The sequence below is a fragment of the Muscardinus avellanarius genome (assembly GCF_963383645.1).
Source record: "Muscardinus avellanarius genome assembly, chromosome: 10".
Classification (NCBI taxonomy): Eukaryota; Metazoa; Chordata; class Mammalia; order Rodentia; family Gliridae; genus Muscardinus; species Muscardinus avellanarius.
In genome coordinates, this window is record NC_137796.1 from 96629474 (window position 1) to 96653870 (window position 24397).

A 24397-nucleotide genomic window follows, 5' to 3' on the forward strand; every position below is an offset into this window, starting at 1 on the left:
TCATGCTCTATAAATACGTGCTGGTGCCTACCAAATACCAAGCCAGGGACATGGAGCTAAGATAGAAAGTGACATGGCTCCAATGCCCCGTCCTGCTCTGGCACATTCTGCTCCTACAGGGGCTAGACAGAGACAAAGTCGAGCAGTAGGTGAGGCTTTTCATAAAGCCTCTCTCCCCTTCAGTCTCCACCTCCTCTTCAGCACACAAGACCTCCTACCACCCAGATCTTTCAGTCTCTGAGAAGTGTTCAAAAGTCATCAGTTTTTGCTTACAACCTTTTGCAGGATTATTTGGATTTAAGAGGTAAACTTGGGTAGTATTTACACCAGAGGAAGGGGAGATTTCCAACAGATAGGAACACTGGAATAGAAAGCAGGTATTTTGAAGGGGGAATTGTTCCTCTTTCCCACCATCCTCAGATCACAAAACTTGAGAGTCTTCCTGTCCCATAGACTCATGACAGCAAATGTTTACTGAGCTTCTGTTACAGACCAGGCCTTGCTCAAGACCCCTGGAGCACAATTACAAACCAGACCCTGTCCCTGCTCTCAAAGTATTTATGAATTAAAGGGTAGACATGCACCAGTAAACAAGGTGGTATAGCATGGCTCTAGGCTGCCTCTGAATTCTCAGACCTGCATGGTTGAGTCCAATAGTCACTAGCTACACATGGCTATTTAAGTTTGAGTTAGTTAAAACTAAATAAAAATGAAAAATCGGTGTCTCAGATGACGCTAGCCACATTTTCGGTGTCCAATAGCCTCCTAGGGCTAGTGGCTACAGTATTGGAGAAGACAGATAACATTTCTATTGTCACAGGAAGTTCTATTAGGCTGCACTGACTTAGACAATGGACACTTGTTTTCTTCTTTCCTGTGCAGATCAGTGAGATTGTTGGCTATGAAATAAGACCCACCGAAACAACTTGCCTCTCCAATATGCTGGAATTTGGATTCGGCAAATTCATTGACAAGTAAGACTCATTTCTTCCTTCTGGAAGGCTTTTGGGTTTAAGTATCTGTAAGTTTCCACATATACGACTGGCTTTATATCAGTCTGGTCATTTTCTCCTGGTTTAGAGTAACTTAGGACTATTTAATACCTCTTCTCCTTTGGCTGACTTTTGTTTCTAGCTGCAGAGCTTATGATGGGTTAGGACTAGAAAATTGTCAGGGATTTTATTTCAAAATAAATTCTTTTCGGAGTTTGAACCTGAGCTTCAAGCCAGCTTTTGGTGACATAAAACAAAACCACTCAGCCTTCATGGGCCTCGGTTTCTTCTTTAGACAAATGAACAGTAATGACAAGCTAGGAATGGCCCTCTGAACTCTAAAATCCCACAAAACACGGTACAATAAAAGGATTTTTTGTTTGTTTTCATCCCTTCTCCAGATGCCCCTGGAATTCATGTGTGAAAACTTGTATTCATTAAATTGCTGTTTTTAGAACCAAAGATTCTCAGGACCCTGATTACTTTTACACATTTCCTTCAGGGTGACGGATGGGGAGAGTTTATGTTGCTGGATTAGAGACCATTGTTAGACAACTGGGATCAGGTCTAATGGGATGCCCCTGGTTCTGAGAGTGTGGCACCTAGAGCCACCGTGTCTGCATCACACGGAGCTAGTTAGAAGCACGTGCTCAGTGCCTGCCATTTGGGCTTCAACAAATCCACCCAGTCATTGCTGTCCAAGACAGGAGCCTCTAGTCACATATGACTCTTGAGCCCTTGAAATGTAGGGAGTCTGACTTCAGTGTGCTAGAAGTTGAAAATACTGCTGGGCGTGGTGGCGCACGCTTGTAATCCCCGCGCTTGGGAGACGGAGACAGGAGGATCACGCAGGTTTGAAGCCAGCCGCGTGCGCGCTGACTTAGGAGACCCTGTTTCCAAATAAAAATATAAAAAATAGGTCTGGGAGTGTAGCCCAGAGGTAGAAGGGCTCCCAGGAACCCCAGTACCACCAACCACCAAAAAAAAAAAAAAAAAAAAAAAGTTGAAAAGCCTGTATTTCAAAGATTTACCAAGAAAAAAAAAGAATTATAATTTTAATTATGCTTATAATTTTAATATTGATCACATGTTGAAAAGATAATATTTGTATATAGCAAGTTGAATAAAACCAATTGCTGAAATGAATTTCACCTGTTTTTTCTTTTTACTTTAAAAAAAGTGGCTACTAGAACCTTTAAAATTATATATGTGGCTCATGTTACATTTTTGGTGGACAACACTGCTCTGGGTGAAACTGGTACTCACTGGAGTTCAAGAACTCCTCCTCCATCCTGCAGCAAACCAGGTGCCATCCAAGATGCATCCCAGCCGTGTCTCTGGAACCTGAGGGCTCTACTCAGGTTACTGTAATGGGACCACCATTACTGTCCCACATTCACAAGCAGGCCTAAAGACATGCATGTTTCTCCAAATGTAGGTCCCAATCAGTCCCAGGTACCCACAGTTCTGCATTTGTAGATTCAACCAACTGGGAGCCAGAAATATTCAGGGGAAAAAATTCATCTGTACTGAACACATAACAAACATTTTTTCTTGTCTCTAGTCTCTACACAATATAATAACTACTGACATGGCTTTTACATTGTACTAGGTATTTAGAAGTAGTCTAGAGATTATTTAAAGTGTATAGGAGGATGTATGTGGGCTTTCTACAATTGCTATTGCATGTCAGGTTTTTTGGTATAATTAAATAAGACAAAATTAAATAAGACAAAACAGAATGACTATCAAGATTCTGTCTCCTTAGGTGAGTAATTTTTAGGCAGTAAAGAATAATGAATGGTTAAGGCTTGAAGTCTGCCAGCCTGAGTCAAAATCTTGGTTCTTTCAATGACAAGCTGTTACTGACTGCTAGTTAATTAACTTTTCTAATCCTCAGTTTATTTCCTATTTGTAAAATGAAAAAATACTGGATAAATATAGGTCGTTGTAATGGACAAATTTGTTAATATACATAAAATGTTTGGTACAGCATAATAGCTGGTATTGCTTAGAAATATCTTGTTGAGGGAAAATGAGGTTCTTTGACAGGGACTGAGCAAATAAAATGTAGCTACTGTGTCTCTTTCCGTGTCAAGGTGCTCCTTTCCATGCAGGTGTGCTCAAGTACGACCAATCCAGAAGGGGTGATACTTTGGGCACTTTTAAAAATACTTTTGTCAGAAGATGGCGACCGAGAAAAGCGGGGCTTAAGAGTCCCGCTAACAACCAATCTCCATTACCACAAAAAGAGCGCCTTTCATAGCCAGAAAACACCATCACCAGAAAAACAAAAAAACCACCAGGCTCCAGAGAGTAAGCGGACTGAGAACAGAGCTCAGGGCCACAAAGGAGACACACGCACCCGAGGACGCGGCAGCAGCGCCATACTGCCGGCAGCAGTGGCGAACTCAGCGGACGGCTACAGCAAGCCGAGGTGAGCCAATGCGGAACAGCCAGGCGGGATCTTTCGGCGCAGACAGCATTTAAAGCTCCCAGTGGCTGAGCTCAGCACACGCTGCAGGGATTCAGAGTGGAAATCAAAACCAGAGAAGAAAAAATACGCCAGCCTCATGGCCGAGGGCGTGGCAGAGGCGCCATATTGCCACCGGCGGCGGCAGCAGCAGTGAATTCACCGAGTCCAGTACAGCTACATCTACGTACTCAAGAACAGTGAGTCAAATTGCGGGCCACAGAGGAGAAATCCCAGTATTGTGCCTCCTGGGACTTGACCCAGTGAGGGAGTGGTGGTGGCAGAGATATCACACCATAGGAGAGCGTGCAACCTGGCACCCCCCATAGTTTAAAGCAGCCTCTATCGACTCCCTGGGTCGGAGACTCTGTGATACAACCCAGTAAAGGAGTAGTAGGGTCTGAGATAATACAGACTCGAGATCCAGAGCACCTTAAGTGAAGCCATAGTGACCCAAGGGAAGAACCCAGAGAAGGCACAAACCTCCGAAATCATGGGAAAGAGGAATAACACTGGAGTAATGAATGTGCACAACCCCACAACATCAGAACCTGATAAAACAGAAAATCAGAGATTTCTAGAAGATCAAATCAGGAAAATAACTGTAGAAATAATAGAGGTGCTTCGAAAAGAACTCAGAGAGAGCCAAAAAGAGATAAAGGATGCAATTAATGAAGTAAAGGCCTCAATTCAAAGCACAAACAACCGATTAGAGCACATGGAGAACAGAATCTCGCTCTTAGAAGATGAGCAATCCAAAATTGAATGCATAGTTTCTAATCTAGAAAAAGATATCCAACAGCAGGAATCTGACATTGAAGAAATATGGGCCCATCTTAAGAGAGCTAACCTAAGAATAATTGGAATAGAGGAGGGAAAAGAAAGTGATACCAAAGGGATCAACAATCTCTTCAAGGAAGTAATAGCAGAAAATTTTCCAAACATAGAGCAAGAGGTTGATACACAGATCCAGGAAACTTATAGAACTCCCTTTAGACAGGATCCGAGAAGAGGATCCCCACGCCATATAACTGTCAAAATGACCAATGTGGAAGCCAAGCAGAGAATCTTAAAGGCAACAAAAACAAAGGGCCAAGTGACATTCAGAGGCAAACCAATTAGAATCACTCCAGACTTCCCAAACCAAGTCATGAGAGCCAGAAGGGCTTGGAGTAACATATTCCAAACTCTGAAAGAAAACAACTTCCAGCCAAAAATTTCCTATCCAGCAAAACTTTCTATCAAATTAGATGGAGAAATAAGAAGCTTCCATGACAAACAGAAACTGAAGGAATTTATGTCTTCAAAACCAGCGCTAGAGAAAATACTCAAAGAGATTAACTACAAAGAAGAAATAGGTAACACTCACCAGAACCAGAGAAACAAGAGTTTCCATCCAACAGACAACTAAGATTGGTTATCTGTGGAGATTCATTATTTATGTTAGTCTTTTACCTATCTCTAAATTGTATTGTTTGCCTTTATTGTTGTTAATTTTCAGGATTTCTAGTTGGAATATTAATATACCTTCAGATATAGCATTTGGAAATATTTTATCCAATTCTATTAGTAACTTTTAACTCTGTTTACATTGTCTTTGGATATACAATATTTTCTATTATATTTTAGGGAGTTTGTATATTCTTCTGTTGCCTGTGCCATTGAAATCATATCCAAGAAATCACTGCCAATTTCAATGTTGTGAGGTTTTATGACCCAGATTTTCTCCTAAAAGTTTATAGTCTTAAGATTTATATTTAGGTCTTTTATCTAGTTTGAGTTAATACTTGTATGTGGGATTAGGTAAGGGTCCAATTTTATTCTTTTCCATGTAATTATTATTTTTCAACAATATTTAGTTAAAAGATTATTATTTCCACCACCAAATCTTCGTGGAAACCTTGTCAAAAATAACTTGACAATATAGGGAAGAAGTTAGCTCTAGGCTTGTATTTAACTCCAATGGTCTATATATCTGCCTTTAGAACAGTACTACACTGTTTCAATTATTGTAGCTTTATATGGTTTGAAATCAGAAAATATACATCTTCTAGCTTTGTTTTTGCTTCGAGATTGTTTTGGGTATCTAGAGTCCATATTCCATATCAGGATAGATTTTTTTCTGAAAAATAAATATATGATAGTTTCACCTAAAAAAAAGAAAAAAATATTCTCTGGTAAGAAAGAAAGCAAAAAGAAATATTGAAATGTTATCTTTAAGACATCAAAAGCTTGGTATCAGACAAATGAAACTGTTATGTGAGATTATCATTTTTAATTTTGGATAAATTGCTATAATACTAGATGTCAACCACTAAGCCAAGCATGGGAGGGAGGGATGGGGAGAGAATGGGGTGGGGATCGGGTGGGGGCTGACTGGGCGATGTGTGCATGTATGTCTACAAAAGTTTGTATCCCACTATGATGTATGAATACAGTGCACCAATAAAATAAAATTAAAAAAAAAAATAGGGCTGGGGTGTAGCTCAAAGGTAGAATGCCCCTGGGTTCCATCCCCAGTACCACGTAAAATAAATAAATAAATAAATAAATAAATAAATAAATAAATAAAAAATACTTTTGTCAGTGCATTGTAATTATCCATCAAGTGATATTTAAAGTGACACAGATATACAAGCACACAGTACTTGGTTATGTCCCCTCTCAACTCCCCCCACTCTCTCCCCTTCCCTGGGTGGGATGGAGAAGACATCACACCTCACTGATACAGCAGCGAGTTACCTCGACACGAACGCAGCCCAGGTCACGTAATACCATGGTGTTGCACATGTTAGTGAGCTTGGTAGTCATACCTTCATGTATGGACATAACATTACTTGGACTGATCTGTAAAATGGGAAGAACAATAGTAGCTGGATGATTAGAGTCATTTGAGAATTGTGAGATGAGGCATTGTCTTTTGCAGATTGCTGTTACTATAACAAAATACCTTAGACCAGGGAGTTTATAAACAACAGAATTTTGTTGCCCACAGTTCTGTATGCTGAGGAATCCAAGATCTAAGCAGTGGCAGATTCAGTGTTTGATGAGGGCCCATAGAGGGCTCTCATAGGTGGTACCTTCTCTCAGCATCCTCATATGGTGAAAGAGTTAGAGAGTTGCCTCAGGCTTCCATTATAAGGGGCCCAAACCCCATTCATGAAAGTAGAACCCTCCTGACTTAATCACATCACCGAAGCCCCACATCATAAGATTATCACATTTGGTATTAGGTTCCGATATATGAATTCTGGGGGACAACATTCAGACCATGGCATTACCTGACCTGTAACTCGCTGTTGTGTATCAGTGAAGTGTGATGTTTACTCCATCCCACTCCTGCCTTGGCTAATGCAGCCTCACAGCCCATAGTTAATGAGCTTCTCTAGTTTATTGGGCGAGGTCAACTCCTGATATACTTTCATGGACTCACAAATACATTAATTACTCTCCTCTATAATTATTTGCATTTTAATCCATATCCTTGGTCATAAGGCATAATGCAAATATTCTGTCTTATTTAACTCTTCCAATAGCTCTATGATATGGGCAGATGGGGACCTGAGTGGCTTGGCCATGGCCCACAGCCAGTGGGCATGGAGGCTAGGCTCTGTGATTCCTTGTCTCATGTTTACCTGGGCTGGCACCTGCCTTTATTAATTATTCTCAAGGTGCCCATTCATTTTGGTTGTCTCCCAAATGCAGCATTAGGATGATGACCATGCATATGAGGCCTTCATCACTCATTATCTGGAATTCTCCACATCTAATCTCTCTCTCTCTTTCTCTCTCTCTCCCCCCCCAAAAGGATTCTAAGCTCTGTTTATGTTGCTCTATTTGATTGACCATGTGGGAGTTTCTCTAGTGCTTCCTCTGACAAAAAGAGAGAGAGAGAAGACACATAGCAGGAAAGGAAGAAACACCAGACTAAAAGTCAGAGCAGCCCATGTCTAGAGCCATTCCTGGCACTCCCCAGTGGTGTGGCTTTGGGTATAGCACTTGCTTCCTCTGAGCTTCAGTTAGGAGTAAAAACCAGATGGTCCCTTCCAGTCTAGGATACAATGAAGGACAAGGACTAAGGCCAACTATTCTCCTCTTTCCCCTTCCAAGTATTTTGCTTTTCAAGTCTTTGGCTACACCTATATTTTAGGAGCCAGATCTCCATGTGAAAACAAGAAAGCAATTTATGTTCCCCTTCTCTCTTTTTCTATCTTCCTTTCTAGGAACGGGGTGGGGGGTGTACAGATGGGGTCAACCCAGGGTATTAGAAAAATGGCAGGTATGTTTGAAAAGAGGAGGATGTGGAGCAAAAGCCATCACATAAATTTAAAAAGTTCAAAATCTGCATAAGAATCAGAATATAGACAGAGAGTAAACAGAGATGGAAAGAAGAAGTCTTGTTTTAGTGGTTCTCAACTAGAGGCAATTTTCCACTCCTAATGCCAAGGAGATATTTGGCAGCATCTGGAGATATTTCAGGTTGTTGTGGTTGGCAAGGAGTGGGTCATCTGCTACTGGTATCTAGTGGGCAGAGCCCAAGGATGCTGTTTGACAACCTACAATGCCCAGGTTGGCCTCCCATGACAAAGAACTATTCAGTGTAGGGGCAGAAAAGGTATGATGACTTTCCATACCCATTGTAAGGGCCAGAGCCAAAACCTCTATAACAAAAGACAGGTGAATAAGAGAAGAAACTAGCAAATTTATTTAATCAGAATTACATGACGTGGGACACTGTCATGAAATGAAGACCCAAATTACCAGGAAAAAACAAATCTTATGTTTAGGTACTATGAAAAATGGACAGTTGTGGAGAACTGTGATTGGACAAAAGGGTATGAACTAACGGAAATAGACTGAGAGAAGAAAGCCAGCAAGTCTTTCTGTTTAGGTTCCTCTTACACCCTCTGTGAGCTATTCTTTCCTTCCTCCTGAGTATGGGGTGGGACCCCTGTGGAATGAGGGTCTTATGGTTTACTACCAGACAAAATTAAGTAAGAGAATTTCTTTATGATCAGCTCCTAAACAAAGATAATGGAAGGTAAGAGTAATATTTCTATGTTGTATGGTGGCTTTCTATGCCCAGCCTTGGGGAAAAGGAAGTCTGTTTTCTATGACTTGTGAGAGACAGACAGGAGAAGGTCAGAGAAAGGCTTTATTCCTGAGGCTGTTTCTGAAGCCTTCTGGTCTCCTTGAGTCCACTGTATTCACTGTGCTAAAGCACCATGCTTCTGGGATATTGTTTGCTGACCCTCAGCACTAGCCTAAGCTAATTTGTTAATTTGCTACTAAGTACCGAAGACTGGGTGGTTTAAGCCACAGAATTTATTTTCTCATAATTTTTGAGACTTAAAGTCCAAGACCACATTGTTGGTAGGATTGTTTCTTTTCCCTTTTCCCCTTGGCTTGTAGACAGCCATCTTAACTCTGTGTCTTTACATGGTTTCCTCTGTATGTCTGTGCCCTAATCTTTCCTTATAAGGACACCAGTCATCCTGGAGTAGGGTCGTACGCTCTCATTTTAACATAATTACTTCATTATAGACCCATTCTCCAAATACATTCATAATCTGAGGTATTAGAGAATAGAAATATGACCTGAACTGGGAGTAGGTACAAATATTCAACTTGTAACAGCCCCAGAAGTCAATAGTGCTGAGAGTGAGAAACCATACACAGAATGGAAGTACTTGGTAAACCTTAGAGTACATATTTTGGTAAAATTAAAAGTGTTTTTAAGTTCTCTTAGGACTCAGCTGTCATCCTTCCTCTGCCTCCTGTTGATGTGCTATGTTTTCTTTTTAGACTGGAGCCCATTGGTGCCGCCGCCAGTAAGGAATATTCACTGGAGAAAAACTTGGAGAAAATGAAGTTAGACTGGATTAACATGACATTCAGCTTTGTGAAATACAGGGACACGGTGAGTCTCAGTCCAACTGCAGCCCCTGCCCCCCGCCCCGAAATGGCACCACTTAGGCAATAGATGACAGAGGTGATTCATTCAGAATTGCAACCAAACTATAGAAGAAAAGACCCTTACCTCTCCATAGCTTCCTTCTGTCTCTTCCTGTGCCCGTCATGCTTCCTCCAAGACAGCCCTGGAGAAGTGCATTTTCAAATCTGAAGGCCTTTTGATTTAGTGCACAAGGCTTCCTCAGTGTAAAGGGACTGAGCACACCTCCTCCACTAGCATCTCCCAGGGAGAACATAGTTTTTACTCTCCAGTGCTCCCAGGGCCCTCAGCACACCTGGATGGACAATGCCTAGAGCACCTCAGGTGAGAACATGTGCGAGAATTGCTTAGAGACCTCCTTAAGCCTTGGCTTCTGACTCATCAAGTCTAGGGTGAGACCTTAAGTTCTGTAGCTTTAACAAGCTCTCGGGTAGATGCATTGTAGCTTGAATAGTAAGGTGTAGATTTCATTGTTTGCACTGGCTCTTATAGGTAACATATGTGTTTGTATCATAGGTGTGGTAGTGCATAAGCCCAACATCCTTGGGGTCTGGCTGGCTCTTGGGATGGAGCCAGGCATGGGGTAGGGATGGGGTAGGGATGGAGGCTGCTGCTCTGTAAGTTATAGAAGCAACAGGCTGATGCTCAAGTACTACTTAGAGCAGCACTTCCAATGCTGACTGCACCACAGAATCACCTGGGATGCTGAAAAACTCTAAACTGATTCTTCCTGACTCCTTCATCCTCAGAGAGCCTGGCTATCTGTTTATCTATCTATCTATCTATCTATCTATCTATCTATCTATCTATCTATCTATTGTAGTACTGGGGGTGGAACTTAGGGACTTTTCTACTTCTGGGCTATACTCCCAGACCTATTTTATATTTTATTTGGAAATAGGGTTTCAATAAGTTGCTGAACGCCTCACTAAGTAGCTGAGGCTGGCTTCAAACCTGTGCGATCCTCCATTCTCACCACGCCCGGCCTATTTGTATTTTTAAGGCAGCCCTAGCTTTACCAGTGTTCAGTGTGTACTGAGAATCCAAACCCTATGGGTTCCTTCTCCCCTGGGCTGCATGTCATTCTCCTTTGACTTCCTTTGGTTTCAATCATCATGATGCGTCCATTTCACATCTGGATAAGAACTACCAATGAGTCAGCTCCTTAGGAGGGAGGAGAACTGGAGGCTTGTGAACACATCAGTAGCCTCTCCCAGCAAGAACAGGCCCTGTGGGTCCTAGAAACTTGGTGTCACATGGTCTGATTGGATCTGATCCTGCTCTAGAGTCTGTTGGGCTGAGGTGAGGAGTTCAGCTAGGGAGCCTCGGAATAGCTGCATTGTGGCCAGCCCATCTTTGGAGTTTGTGACTGAAATTGCTGTAGACAAAGACCAACACAAAAATGGGAGTAAAGCTGTTTATTAATAGCTGGACACACCTTCCAGGACAGAGCTCTTAGTAAAAGGTAGATGAGACAATATATCCTAGACCCAATTTAGCCACCCAGAGGTAGAACTGAAATAAATGAAAACACTGTAGAAAAGACAAAATCTACCATAGAGGGTGGATCTTATCAGTTTTTTTGCCACAATGCCTCAGGAAGACAACAAGCAGTACCCACCTTAAGGGCACACTAACCTTACATACTGAAAAATATGACCCATCAAATATCTAAGATAGAGGTTCCCAACCTATCTTAAAGGTTCAGGGGGCTTTTGTGTCTAAGTGCTTTTATCATGATACCCCACACCAAAAAACTAAGTTAACTGTCTTGCTTATAAAGTAATAGGTCTAAATAATAAGTATTTATGTCCTAGCAATTTAGCAGACGTTTAAAAAATAATCTGTATAAATTGAGATAAAAATAAAGCCCATATTTTAAATAACTACAATAATTACTGTGAGTTGGCTGTTTATAGGTCTAAGCCTAGCCAGTTCAGTTAGCCGCCGATCCTACTTGAGAGAGAGGAGAGCCAGGAAAGCAAGTGGACAGATAGCAGGAAGTCTTCCTCCCCCAACAGACTCTAGTTGCAGATCTGGGATTAGACCGTATTTGATTTCTGCGTAGGAGGTGAACAACAAATATCTTTATGAATATTTTCAAGGAAGAAAATGGAAATCCCATCTCCTGCAGACATAGATACCTGTCTCACTGTGGCGGACTTCTCAGCTGTGAGGCCCTCAGGAATCCACATGAAAGTAGAGTAGGGCAGGAGGGGTTCATGGTTTTGACAGGCAGGGCATCTTTATTTATAGGACACAAGCATCCTGTGTGCAGTCGATGACATTCAGCTGCTACTTGATGATCATGTGATAAAGACCCAGACCATGTGCGGCTCTGCATTCATCAAGCCAATAGAAGCAGAGTGCCGGGTAAGAGGAACTGGGGCTATGTGTTTTGTAATGACCTGTTATCTCTAGGTTCTCAGAGGAGGGGGAGGGTTTTCAAGTTCAGTTACCAAAGAAACTTACTTTCTCCTGAATGGGAAACAAAGAAAGAAAAAAACGTAGGCTGAAAGCAATAATGATCCAAATAAGCGCATGGCGAGCCAAACCATGATGCTCTGCCAAAATGGGTAAGACTTGAATACACTAAATAAATATACATGGGAAAGTCTCTTATGAACTATAGAGATCTTCAGTATGAACAGCGCATGAGTGGGGGTTTTGGACTCCTTTGTTCATTGTCTGTAGAAGTGGCACAGACCAACAGCAGACTGCCCAGGTACAAATTCTGGCAACAATTTGGACAAGTCAAACTGTTGTATTTTAGTTTTTGTATCTAAAAGGTGATATTAATAATATCTGCCTCATAAACCTAATGAACACTGAACTAAATAGGTTTCACATACATAAAGCACTCTGACCACTGCTCAACATGAAGTAAGCATTATAACTACTATTTTCTTTTTTTTTTTTTAGAGTATTGGAAGCCAGGCGTGGTGGCACATGTTTGTAATCCCAGCATTTAGGAGGCTGAGACAGGAGGATCGCAGTTCGTGGACAGCCTTGGATACTTAGCGAGGTCCTTCCCAACTCAATGAGACCCTGTTTCAAAAATTAAAAGACTAAAAAATAGGGCTGGGGGTGTAGCTCAGAGGTACAATGCCCCTGGCTTCCAGCCCCAGTACTGCACATTAAAATAAAAAAGAGTATTGAGATTGAACCTGGAGGTCCTCTACCACTGAGCCACATCCCTAGAACTTTTTTATATTTTACTTTAAGAGAGTCTCTAAATTGCCCAGGCTGGCCTTAAACTTGTGATCCTCAGCCTCCCAAGTATCTGGGATTATAGGCATACACCACCAGGCCCTGCTCTACTTATTAATAACTACTTCATATTGTTACCACATCAGAATGTAAGCTCCAGAGAGGCGAAAGCCATTGTTTCATTCATTGCTGTATCCATGTTGCCTGGAACAGTGGCCAGGATATAAAGGAAACTCATTACACATTTATAAAACAAGTGAATGGATGAATAATGAATGAACCCATCAACTTGTTCAGTCACTGGGCCTGTGGTGTGGAGCGGAGGTTAATGAGTCAGATCTGGAACCTTACATTCACAGAAATGGGAAGAAAAGCTAGTTCGCATGCAGGATAATTTGGATGCCTGGTTGAAGTGCCAAGCCACTTGGCTGTACCTGGAACCAATCTTCAGTTCAGAGGACATCATAGCCCAGATGCCAGAAGAAGGCAGGAAGTTCAGTACTGTTGATAGTTACTGGAAAATACTCATGTCCCAAGCGGTGAGTTTTATTCCTGGCACATCGCACCAGCAGGAGTTTGAAATACGGTACATTCCTCTTTGTCTGTGGCCACGTCTCTTGAAAATATTAAATACACTGGGATTTTGCAGATTTGATTTTTTATGTCTTTGTTCTAATTTGTTAAAAATTCTGACATGGACATAAGGTAATACAGAAAATAGAGACCTTTTGAAATATTGCCTCCCTAGAGCTATTAGCAGTTTGCATTACTTGGCTATCATTTCTATTGGGATAGAAGACTGTGTTATAGGATAAGACAATAAAAATTATAGTTTGAAGATCCTTTTAGAGTTTAAAACATTATCCACGTTGTTACTCAGTAACAAATGTTTATTTGGTATCTATGATGACTCAGCCATTGTATCGTGAGTCAGAAAATATTTGAAGTTAATAAGAATATGATTTTTGCCTTAGTAGAATTCATTGTGGGGAAACGGGCTTAAATACATACAAGCTATAATTATACATGTAAACAGTTAAGAATACATAAGAATGATTTAGTTGCTTGGGAGTGTCAAGGAGGCCTCTAAAGCAGGTGACTTTGGAACCCAGCCTTGAAGGATAAGGATTTCACTGGGCATTCAAGGCAATCAGGGGCAACTTTTAAAAGGTCATCTCTCATTTCTTGCATAAGTGTGCTTAAACTGGGGTGCACTTACTACAAAGGAAATATATCTACTTTGTTTGTTTACAGGAGTAAGATAAAAAGGAATTTATATACCCAGTCAGTAGAACCAGTTCAGTATTAGTTTCTTTGGTTTCAGGTTACTGAAATCCACTCAGGGTAGCTCAAACAAAAAGATCATGTGAATGACTTATGAAATAGAAGGGCAGAAAGCAAGGTTCCGAAGAACGGATACAGAGCCCCAAACCTCTTTCCATACTCTTGCCATACTTCTGACCTCTGATTTCTATTCCTCGTTCTATGCCTGCTTCGGTCTCTCTCAGCAGGCTGATTTGCTTTGCCACTGAGTCACAAGGTGGGAGATGATTCTCATACAGTTCCAGAGTCCCCTTGTTCAAGGGGACAAGCCCAATAATAGAAAATGTCATGTCTGAATTCTGAGCCCCCAGAAATTAGAATGCAATTAACTTAGTTGGTTTCAGGTGTCTAGCTCCTGCTCAGCCAACCATAACCAGAGGAACAGGATTAAATGAGCACTCACCCCGATAGCATTATGAGGGGGATTAAGAAGCTGTTGCTGGGAAGATAGCATCATTAATTGGTGGGCTGGTTCAGTATCATGACCAGTCTCATAACTTGGGAACCCCATGATGATTCTCACACTTTGTGGTGAAACCCAGGTGAAGGATCCCAGAGTTCTGATGGCAGCAGACCAGCCTCGGATGACAGAGAAGCTTCAAGAAGCCAACCTTCTGCTGGAGGACATCCAGAAGGGGCTCAATGATTACTTGGAGAAGAAAAGACTATTCTTCCCCAGGTATCCAGTATTGTTCTTTAATCTGGAGTCATTTATAGGTAAAATTATATTTTTTCAGACTGAGATTAGTTTTGACCAATCTATTCCATTCCCCAAGATACAGCTTCCAGGAATGATACATTGTCTTCATGGTCATGATCTAGAGTCAGGTTAAATGAACAGTGTGGGTCAAACTCACATTTTGGCAGGCCAGAATTGTCACATCTCCCCAATTAAAGTGGCGTAGTAATGATGATTAAGAGCCTGGCCTTTGGAGCTAAACAAATCTCTTTTAGAGTCTCAGCTTTCCTACTTATTAGTCTTGAAATCTTCAGCAAATCTATTTGAGCCCCAGGTTCTCCACTGTAAAAATGGAATATAATAATCGTTCTTGTCTCATATATTTACTGCACAGTTCAATGAGTTAATGCTTGTAAAACATTTAACAATTAAATGTGTTTTGAGATATGCTAGCTAAATTTTTTACATCAAAATCTGTAGTTCCTGGTAAGTAAGTTTTATAAATATTTGACACTCTTTTTCCACAAAAACTAGTGATGCTCTCCATAAAAGTCAAAATAGCCTTAGAAGGCTGGTTCCAGAAGAGAGTCCTCACTCCTGAAAACCCATCCATGTCTGATTCACCATGAATTTTCACGTCCTGTCATTTGAATTTGATTAGAATATAGATTTGATCCTAATTTGCCTTTTAAAAAAGTAGTGGTGTGTGTGTGTGTGTGTGTGTGTGTGTGTGTGTGTGTGTGTGTGTCTGTCTGTCTGTCTGTCTGTCTGTGTGTCTGAGTGTGATTTGGTACCAAGGATTGAACTCAGTGACTTTGTACCTCTGAGTTATACTCCCAGCCCCATTCTTTAGATTAACTTTGAAACAGGGTCTCACTAAGTTGCTGAGGCTGGCCTTGAACCTGCAATCCTCGTGTGTCAGCCTTCCAGGTTACTGGGATTATAGGTGTGTACCACAGTGCCCAGCTAAGAAAGTAAAATTTAGTATTCCTTTATATGAAGACAAAGTTGGTTCTCTGTTCACCAAAGAGAAAACTGGTTTGTTTGGCTGGCTGTCTGTAATTCAGAAATGCTCATGATATCTGCTCAGTGTGGCATTATCCAATAGAATTTTCTACAATAATAGGAATACTCTATATTTGTGCTCTCTAGTAGACATTAGTCATGTGTGGCTATTAGGCACTTTAAATGTGGCTTGTGCATAAATAAGAACAAAATAATATCATTTGCAAGAAGATGGAAAGTCCTGGAGAGCATTATGTTAAGTGAGATCAGCCAAGCACAGAAGGAGAAGGTACATATGTTCCCTCTAATATGCCCAAACTAGGGAATGTAGAGGATACCAGTGGGACTCCAGGTAATGAAGGGGAAATACCAGCAAAGCTTGAACAGAAAGATAGGGGAAGAGGAAGACTGAACTTGATTAATGAGGGTCTATATCCGAATATGTGTAAAATTATGAATATGGCATGGTTACCCTGGACAATCATTGGTGGGAGGGGGGAAGGGAAAACAGGGGCTGGGGAGAGAGGGCACCAAGTATAGTTTAAATGTATACCATTTATTCTCAATAAAAATTAAAATAAAAAAATAAAAAAAATAAAAATAATTAAAAATAAATGTGGCTTGTGTGCCAGAGAAAATTATTTAATTTATTTAATATTTACTTGTAATGTAAATATTAAATATTTACAGCTAATGGCTTCTGTATTGGACCACACAAGTATAATGCAAACTTGGAAGCACTGGGAGATTAAACTCAGGAATCCCCTGAGGTTTAGGCTTTGGGGCTCCATACCTGCTACTGTCATTGCTAATAAAAATATGAATATCAAACACTAACATCATTTACCTTACACCAGGATACCACTCAAAGTACTTTTTACTTATTAACTTTTTTAATTCTTAAAATAACCCTATAAGGTTAGAGTATTATTATCATTACTATTATTATTATCCCCATTTTGTAAATGAGAAAAAAGTAATTTTCCCAAAGATATAAAGCTGGTAAATGGCCAATCTGGAATTAAACCCAGGAAGTCTGGATATGATGCTTAGGCATTTAACCTCTCTGAGCCACATTTAACTCCATAAGTTAAACAAACAAACAAACACACACACACAGTCTCAATATTTCTTTACATATTTTTATGAAAGAAAATTAAAATTTCCATCAAACACTTTCAAAACATTCTGATAGTTATATAACAAATTAATTTTTGCTGAAAATACAGAATGCTAAATAATGATTTTAAGTTATTACTCTTCCATTGAGCCTCACGCATGATTCCACATAAGAGAAATCAATGTAATCAAATTAATCGATATCACCCATTTGAATTTCACTTGGGAGTGGGAGAAACTGACATTCCTATGAGATATTGGTTAATTAGCCAACAAATGATTATTGAGCTCTTCTGATCTGCCCAACATTGCAAATATAGTATATTAGTTTGCTTTGCTGTGTAACAAAATTAGAAGCTTAAAACAGCAACCACTGATTTAGTTCGCAATTCTGTGGGTTGGAAGATTGGACTGGGCTCAGGTGGATGGTTCTTCTTTCCTCAGTGGCGCTCACTCATGTAACTGTCCTTGGCTGGCGGTTGATAGCCTTACTCACCTGCCTGGTGGTTGGCTTCTTGTTGGCTGGGGCAATAGAAATAGTTGTGCCACCTGGCTTTCAGCCTCCAAAATGAAACCTGGGTTTATTCACACAGTGATAAAGCTCCTAAGAGCAACAAAGGTAGAAGCATCAAGGCCTTTTGACGCCTACGCTTGGAATTTGCACAAATTCATGTTCACTACATTCTGTGGACAAGCAACACACAGAACTGACCCAAGTTCAAGAGATGTGAAAATAGACTCCACCTCTTGATCCTGGACTGTGATTCTTTCCTGAACATGATAGCCACTTTTGTCACCCACCATATCTAATAAAGAACATAATCATAAGGTCCCTCCACAATGGGACTTTTAGCCCTGCTGGTCACGGTAGGTGTTTGTGCCTTGAACATTTTCTGAAGGTTTATTGTTGCTGCTTTTATGGCATGGGCAAGAGATGACACTGGCTTATTTCCTCTAATTTAAAAGATGAGCCAAGTGTGATGGTGCACATCTATAGTCCTACCGACTTAAGAAGTTGCAGAAGGAGAATAAAGTTCAAGATAGCCTAAGCAACTTAGTGAGATCCTGTCTCAAAATAAAAACAAAAAGAGCTGGGGTTGGGGCTGTACCCCTGGTAAAGCACCCTGGGATTCAATTCCCTACAAAGAAAGAAAGAGAGGGATAAGTAAAGACAGCAAAGCATGCAAATAGATTCCTTATTAACATGAGCTTTCTTGTTTCACACTTATAACATTTTTTGGCATATATGGAGAGGGAGGAAGACAAGTAAGCCTCCCCCACCCCCTCCCCAAATCCAGAGTTTCTCAACACTGACTGCATATTAAAATCACCTGGGGTTTTTTAAAACACAAATTTCCCTAAGCCGGGCATGGTGGCACATGCTTGCAATCCCAGCATTTGGGAGGCTGAGACTGGAGGATCACGGTTCACAGACAACCTCAGCTACTTAGTGAGGCCCTTCACAACTCAGTGATATCCTGTTTCAAAAATTAAAAAAAAAAGACTAAAAAATAGGCTGGGGTGTAGCTAGGAGATAGAATGCCCCTGGGTTCCATCCCCAGCACCACACACACACACACACACACACACACACACACACACACACAAAAGTGTCCCTAGATCTTCTTCCCAGATCAAATACATTATAATCTCTGAGCACTGAAACCTTAGAATTGAAATTTTTAGAGGTTCCCCAGCCCAGGTGATTCTAAAGTACAAGCAAAGTCAAGAAACAATGCTCTCACCAGTATCCTTTCAACTAGTAGCACTCCATTCCCCAACCATGTTAAAATCACATATACTATCTCTCATCCTTTCTTTTGCTCTCCAAGTTGAAATGATTTTCACTTTTAGCTGTGATCTACCTGTTTGGGAGTATCTCAGTTCCCAGTTACCAACTTCCTTTGCTTTTGAATAGGTTCTTCTTCCTGTCAAATGATGAGCTGCTGGAGATCTTGTCAGAGACAAAGGACCCCCTCCGTGTACAGCCACACTTGAAGAAGTGTTTTGAAGGAATTGCCAAGCTGGAGTTTACAGACAGTATGGAAATCCTGGGCATGATCAGCTCAGAAAAAGAAAACATACAATTCATACAGAAGATCTACCCAGCTAAAGCCAAGGTAACTCCCTCATCCATTTTTTATTCTCGTGTGTGTGTGTGTGTGTGTGTGTGTGTGTGTGTGTGTGTGTGTGTTTTCTCGGTATGGAGCACTTGGGTTCCATAACATAATGAATGAGTGATTTGGGACGTTATTCAATCTGAGTCTCCATTTGTCCATCTCTAAACGGGAATTATACTGCAAGCCTTGTGACATAAGAAATTTGTGGAAGGATTTCAAGAAAACTCAATGTGGAGATGGTAGCAGAAGCAGACCCAAGCAACTGGTGCTGTATAGATCTACACATTCAGAGTTCAGTTAAAAACGGTCCAGTCAGATGGACAGCTTCCTGGAGCACTTGTTTTTAAAAAACCAATAAAACATAATAGACTCAGTGAGAGATCTGATGCCACTCAACTCTGCGTTCTATACGTATGTCCTTTAAAATAAGTAAATTACTTCCATTCCTATTAAGTGGATATAAACACACATTCATGGCTTCCCTTGTTGACTGATTTTGCCACCTACACATATAAACTGCCACAACCAGGAGCCACATTCTCAACCCACACACCAGCTAGCTAGTTTACAGGTGTCTGAAGTCAATAGCCTTAGTTATCTGAAATTCTAAAATGGCACATTGGAACTACCCGCGCAGTTTTCAACAAAATGCAGATGTTTGGGTTGCACCCCAAATCAACTAAATCAGAAAGTCTGGGGTTGAGAGAGATATCTGTATTTTCTAAACAATCTCCAAAAGATTTTAGTACACTGCAAAATTTGGGAGACCCTGGAATAATACATAAATTAGAACCCATCCTTTAAAAGGAACCAGCATATTAACTGAAATGTTACCTCGTGAGAAGTTGTCCGTTTCAGAAAATAATAGGAGAGAAATGTGTGCCAAAATCTTTTTTTGCTTCTATACAAGACATATACTTCCTAGAATACTGTAAATAAGTGTAAAGCAAATAGTTAAAGAATACCGGCTTGAAGAAGTGTCAAACTTTGGCCTCCCTCCATCCCTATCCATAGAGAGAGCTGGGCTCCTCCCAGTTACCCCACATACACACCCCCGTGCCTCTCTGGCTGACGCTGCGCCTCCCTCCCTCTGATTGTCTTGCCTGCAGGGCATGGTGGAGAAGTGGCTTCAGCAGGTGGAGCACATGATGCTTGCCAGTATGCGGGAAGTTATTGGACTTGGAATTGAAGCATATGCCAAGGTAAACAAGAACCAAAGTACATGTGCCAGAGTATTGGTACCATAAAAGACTTGAGCAAGAAATCTGAATGGATCTGCCTAATTGGTCCTTCTGCTTTCTACCAAAAACTACTCCTTTGTGCCTTCTGTCCTTTCCCTGTAAATCCTGGGGCTAGTGAATATATTTCTAAGAGAATATTTGCTGTTAGAAACAGGTTATACAAGAGAAGAGGGTTAAACCAGGTGCAGTGGTACATGCCTGTAATCCCAGCATTTGGGAGGCTGAGACCGGAGGATTGTGGTTTGCGGACAGCCTCAGCTACTCAGTGAGGCCCTCTGCAACTTTGTGAGACCCTGTTTCAAAATAAAAAAATAAAAAAAAAAACAGGGCAGGGGGGTGTAGCTTGGAGGTTGAATGCCCCTGGGTTCCATCCCCAGTACCAGACACACACAAAAAAGGGGGCTGGGGATATTGTTCAGAGTTAGAATACTTCTGGGTTCAGTCCCAGTAGTAGAGAAAGAGATAGTGATGGAGATAAATTGAGAGAAAAGAGCATCAGCAGACACTTTGATTGTTACAGAACAACCCTTCTTGTCAATTGGATTTGATATCATGAGGTCTAATTAGAGCCCCTTCCAATTAAGTATTCATTTACATTACATATGCCCCGGATGATGCAACTCATTAAGTCTCCAAAGCTTTAGGGGAACAAGTATGATTTAAAGTCTAAGAGAGAACAACCTGTCCCTATAACTCTAGAGTGAGCCTCTAGCAAAGTTCATGTTGACACAATCTGACTTTTTGTCCTCTCTACTTCAAGAGCCTTTTCTTACATCCAGGTCCCAGGTTCCCATTCTCAGGGCCCCTTCCATAAATAAACATATATATACAGTTACCACATTAACACTGCCCTATTCAGACTTATCCTTCTGTCCCTCATAGTAATCTTTGCATTGTAAATGAAACGCCAATCCTTTTTCCTATGGTATATATTAGTCAAAAAATAGAGAAAAACAGCTGCCGGAATAAAATTACTCCATGCAAGTGAATATATAGCAGGACTCAGCAAACCTTTTCTATAAAAGATGGACATGTTCATCTCTATGGGACACACCCTCTTCTACTTGATGTCTTTGTAGCATAGATGCAGCATTGACAACGTGTAAGTGATGAGCGTGGCTATGTTCCAATAAAACATTATTTACAAAAATAGGCATGGTCAGATTTGATCCCCAGTCATCATGGTTTGCCCACTCCTGATCTATAGTTGTTGTTGTTGTTATTGTTGTTGTTGTTGTTGGTGGTGGTGGTGGTGGTTGGGGTGGTGGTGGTGGTTGGTGTGTGTGTGTGTGTGTGTGTGTGTGTGTGTGTGTGTGTGTGAGAGAGAGAGAGAGAGAGAGAGAGAGAGAGAGAGAGAGAGAGAGAAATACTGGGGTAGAACCTTCTACCTCGGGCTATAGCCCCTATTTTATATTTTATTTGGAAACAGGGTCTCACTAAGTTACTGAGAGCCTCATTAAGTAGCTGAGGCTGGCTTCGAACCTGTGCGATCCTCCTGTCTCAGCCTCCCAAGTACTGGAATTACAAACGTGTGCCACCACACCCGGCTCTGATCTATAGTTTTAAAAACTGGGAGGAGGAGGAGGACATGGCTAAAAGTATCCTGTGACTTAGTATTACAATATTACATAGCTACTAAAAGGATAGTTCTGAGTATTCTTTGAACATAACCACATAAAAATCACTGATAGACTTCACATATAAAATGCAAAGTTGATGAGATGGTTGGATTTTTTTTCTTTTTCAAACACTTTAGGGAGGAAGTACATTTTTGACACCTCTGGAAGTCAAGTCTTATAGCATCTGAGGGTGGGAGAGAGCTTTGTTTTTGTTGGCAGGGCATGTTTTTAAAAAGTCAGTGCAAGAAAGAGAAGGGACATATGTTTTCTCTAATATGTTCAAGCTAGGGAGTAGTGGTAATACCAGAGGGATTCCAGATGATGGAGGGGAAATCTCAGCAAAGCTTGAACGGAAGAATAGGAGAGGAAGAAAGCTGAGGTTGTTCAATGGAGGAGCTACATACGAATATGTGTAATAGCATAAATACAACATGATTAACCTGGACACTCTCTATTGGGGGGGAGGGAAAGGGAGGGGGAAGGGCATAAAGCACAATGTAAATGTACACCACTCTCAATATGTTCCACTGATAAAAAATAAAAATTAAATTTAAAAAAATTAAAAAAAAAAAGTCAGTTCAAGCCACATTGATGAACTGATCCTACTACAAATCTCACTGCCCTCTCCAGGTCCCTCGAAACTCCTGGGTCTTGCAGTGGCCTGGCCAGGTGGTTATCTGTGTCTCCTCCATCTTTTGGACCAAGGAGGTATCTGAAGCCCTGGTTGAGAATACCCTACCGGTAAGTGAACCTGCCATTAAGCTAGTGGAAACTATTCAAGCATCCATGAAGATTCAAGTAATATATACAATAGCCCCGTTTTGTTTTCTAAACAAAAAATAATTTGGACCATGACCTTATAGAGGGCAGGGTTCTCATGGGGATAGTGAGATGGGAAAATTTGAAAGTGGGATTTTCTAGGACTACTAGTAGGCAAAAGAAATTAAAGGTAAGTGAGACAGACACAGTCCCTGTCTTCATGTATTTATAGTCAAGTAAGGAGATAAAAAAAAAGGCTTTCTATAAAACTGTGATAAGGAATGAGCAGAGATTCAGGAAATACGGGGAAGACAGAGGGACACAAGAGAGAGGCTAGAATTGGTGGAGATTTCCCAGAAAAGAAGTGTGTAAGAGGAGAACTAAAGTATAAGTTGGTCTTCTTTGAGACACTAAGAGAAATGGAATGTGCAAAATTCTGAAGATGAAAAACATGGTGGTCTGGGGTGGAGCTCAGTGGCAGAGCACTTGCCTGGCACACACGGTCCTAGGCGCCATCCACTGGACCAAAATCGGCTATGGAATGGCCATGGCTGAGGGAGCTGTGGGAGCAGCCCCATTGTCACGGATTCTATTAACAGCTTGACAGCCCGAGGGCAATGAGGAAGCATTTAAAATACTGTTGTTTGCTGTGTGCCAGGTACTTATTATTAACACTGTTTACTGGATGCTTTATTCACACCATTGTGCCAAGTGCTTCACTTACACCTTCTCGCCTGACCCTTAAAAACAGCCTGCAGAGGTAACTGTTGAGAGTCAGAGGCTTAGAAACCATTTTCCCAGAACCACAAGCTAGAAAGTAAGAAATGTGGGTTTTGAATTCAGCATGGTCTACTCCTTTTCCTTTTAATAGTCATTTTTAATCTATCGCTCTGAATCTCATTGTGATATATGGTTAGAAGAATTTTTAAGAGGAGACGTAGACCATGCTAGATTCAAATCCCACCTTCCTTACTTTCTAGTTTGCAGTTCTGAAAAAAATTATTTTAAGCTTCTGATTACAATGCACCAGTTTAAAAAAAGTTTAAAATAAAAATAATAAAAATTATTTTTATTTTTACCTCTTGATTTTTAAATAATATCAGGCTTACAAGTAAAGTTGCAAAAATAATACAAAAAATTTCCATATGCTCTTCATCCAGGTTCCTTTGATGTCAACACCTTACATAACCACACTACAATGATCCAAATCAGAAAATCATTGATAAAATGTTATTATTGTCTAATAGACCTTTTTAGATGGCAGACAATCATTGATAAAACATTATTGTCTAATCTATAGACCTTTTGAGATGGTTAATTTAAACTTAGCCATTTGTTCCTCCAAACACCTTGTTTTTTCCTGGTCTAGAATTCAATTAAGAATTATATATTGCATATTGTTTTCACATCTTCTTTGTTTTCACCAATCTGAAAAAAGTTCAATGTTTTAAAAATGTTGGCTTAGTGTGTAACGTTTTTGGTAAAGTTTACTCATATTAGCACATAGTTCTGAGTTTCAATGAATGCATGTGTTCATATATGCATCTTCACAATCAAGTGATATAGAATAGCTCTATACCCCCCCCAAGTCCCCTCGTGCCCCTTGTAGTCAACCTTCCCCTACTCTGAACCTCTGCAGTTGCCAGTTTTCTTCCCCTATAGTCTTGCCTTTCCTACACTGTCATAAAAATATGATCATACAGTATGTAGTCCTCCAAATCTGGCCAGTTTACTGAAATAATGCATTTAAAATTCATCTAGGAGTCACTGACTAGGGGTGAGGGAAAGGGCAGTTTGAAGGACGACATACAGACGTCTCGTGAGGACCACTGGATGGTCGGTGATGTCAGGTCTTGAGATGAGAATCTATGGGGAAGAATCCGATTTCACCAATTGTCTCCTCC

At 40.7% G+C, this 24397-nt stretch overlaps 1 protein-coding gene across 1 annotated transcript in view; it reads left to right on the forward strand.

Moving 5' to 3' along the window:
• Window positions 1-24397, forward strand: part of DNAH3 (dynein axonemal heavy chain 3) — a gene marked incomplete at its 3' end in the record, with an annotated part of 165802 nt that overhangs the window by 45679 nt on the left and 95726 nt on the right. The window contains exons 19-26 of the mRNA XM_080704314.1: window positions 883-974; window positions 9271-9385; window positions 11675-11791; window positions 12988-13167; window positions 14494-14630; window positions 18673-18874; window positions 19984-20076; window positions 22365-22475. Coding sequence (XP_080560440.1) covers window positions 883-974; window positions 9271-9385; window positions 11675-11791; window positions 12988-13167; window positions 14494-14630; window positions 18673-18874; window positions 19984-20076; window positions 22365-22475 — 1047 coding nt within the window. The remainder of the gene's footprint in view (window positions 1-882; window positions 975-9270; window positions 9386-11674; window positions 11792-12987; window positions 13168-14493; window positions 14631-18672; window positions 18875-19983; window positions 20077-22364; window positions 22476-24397) is intronic.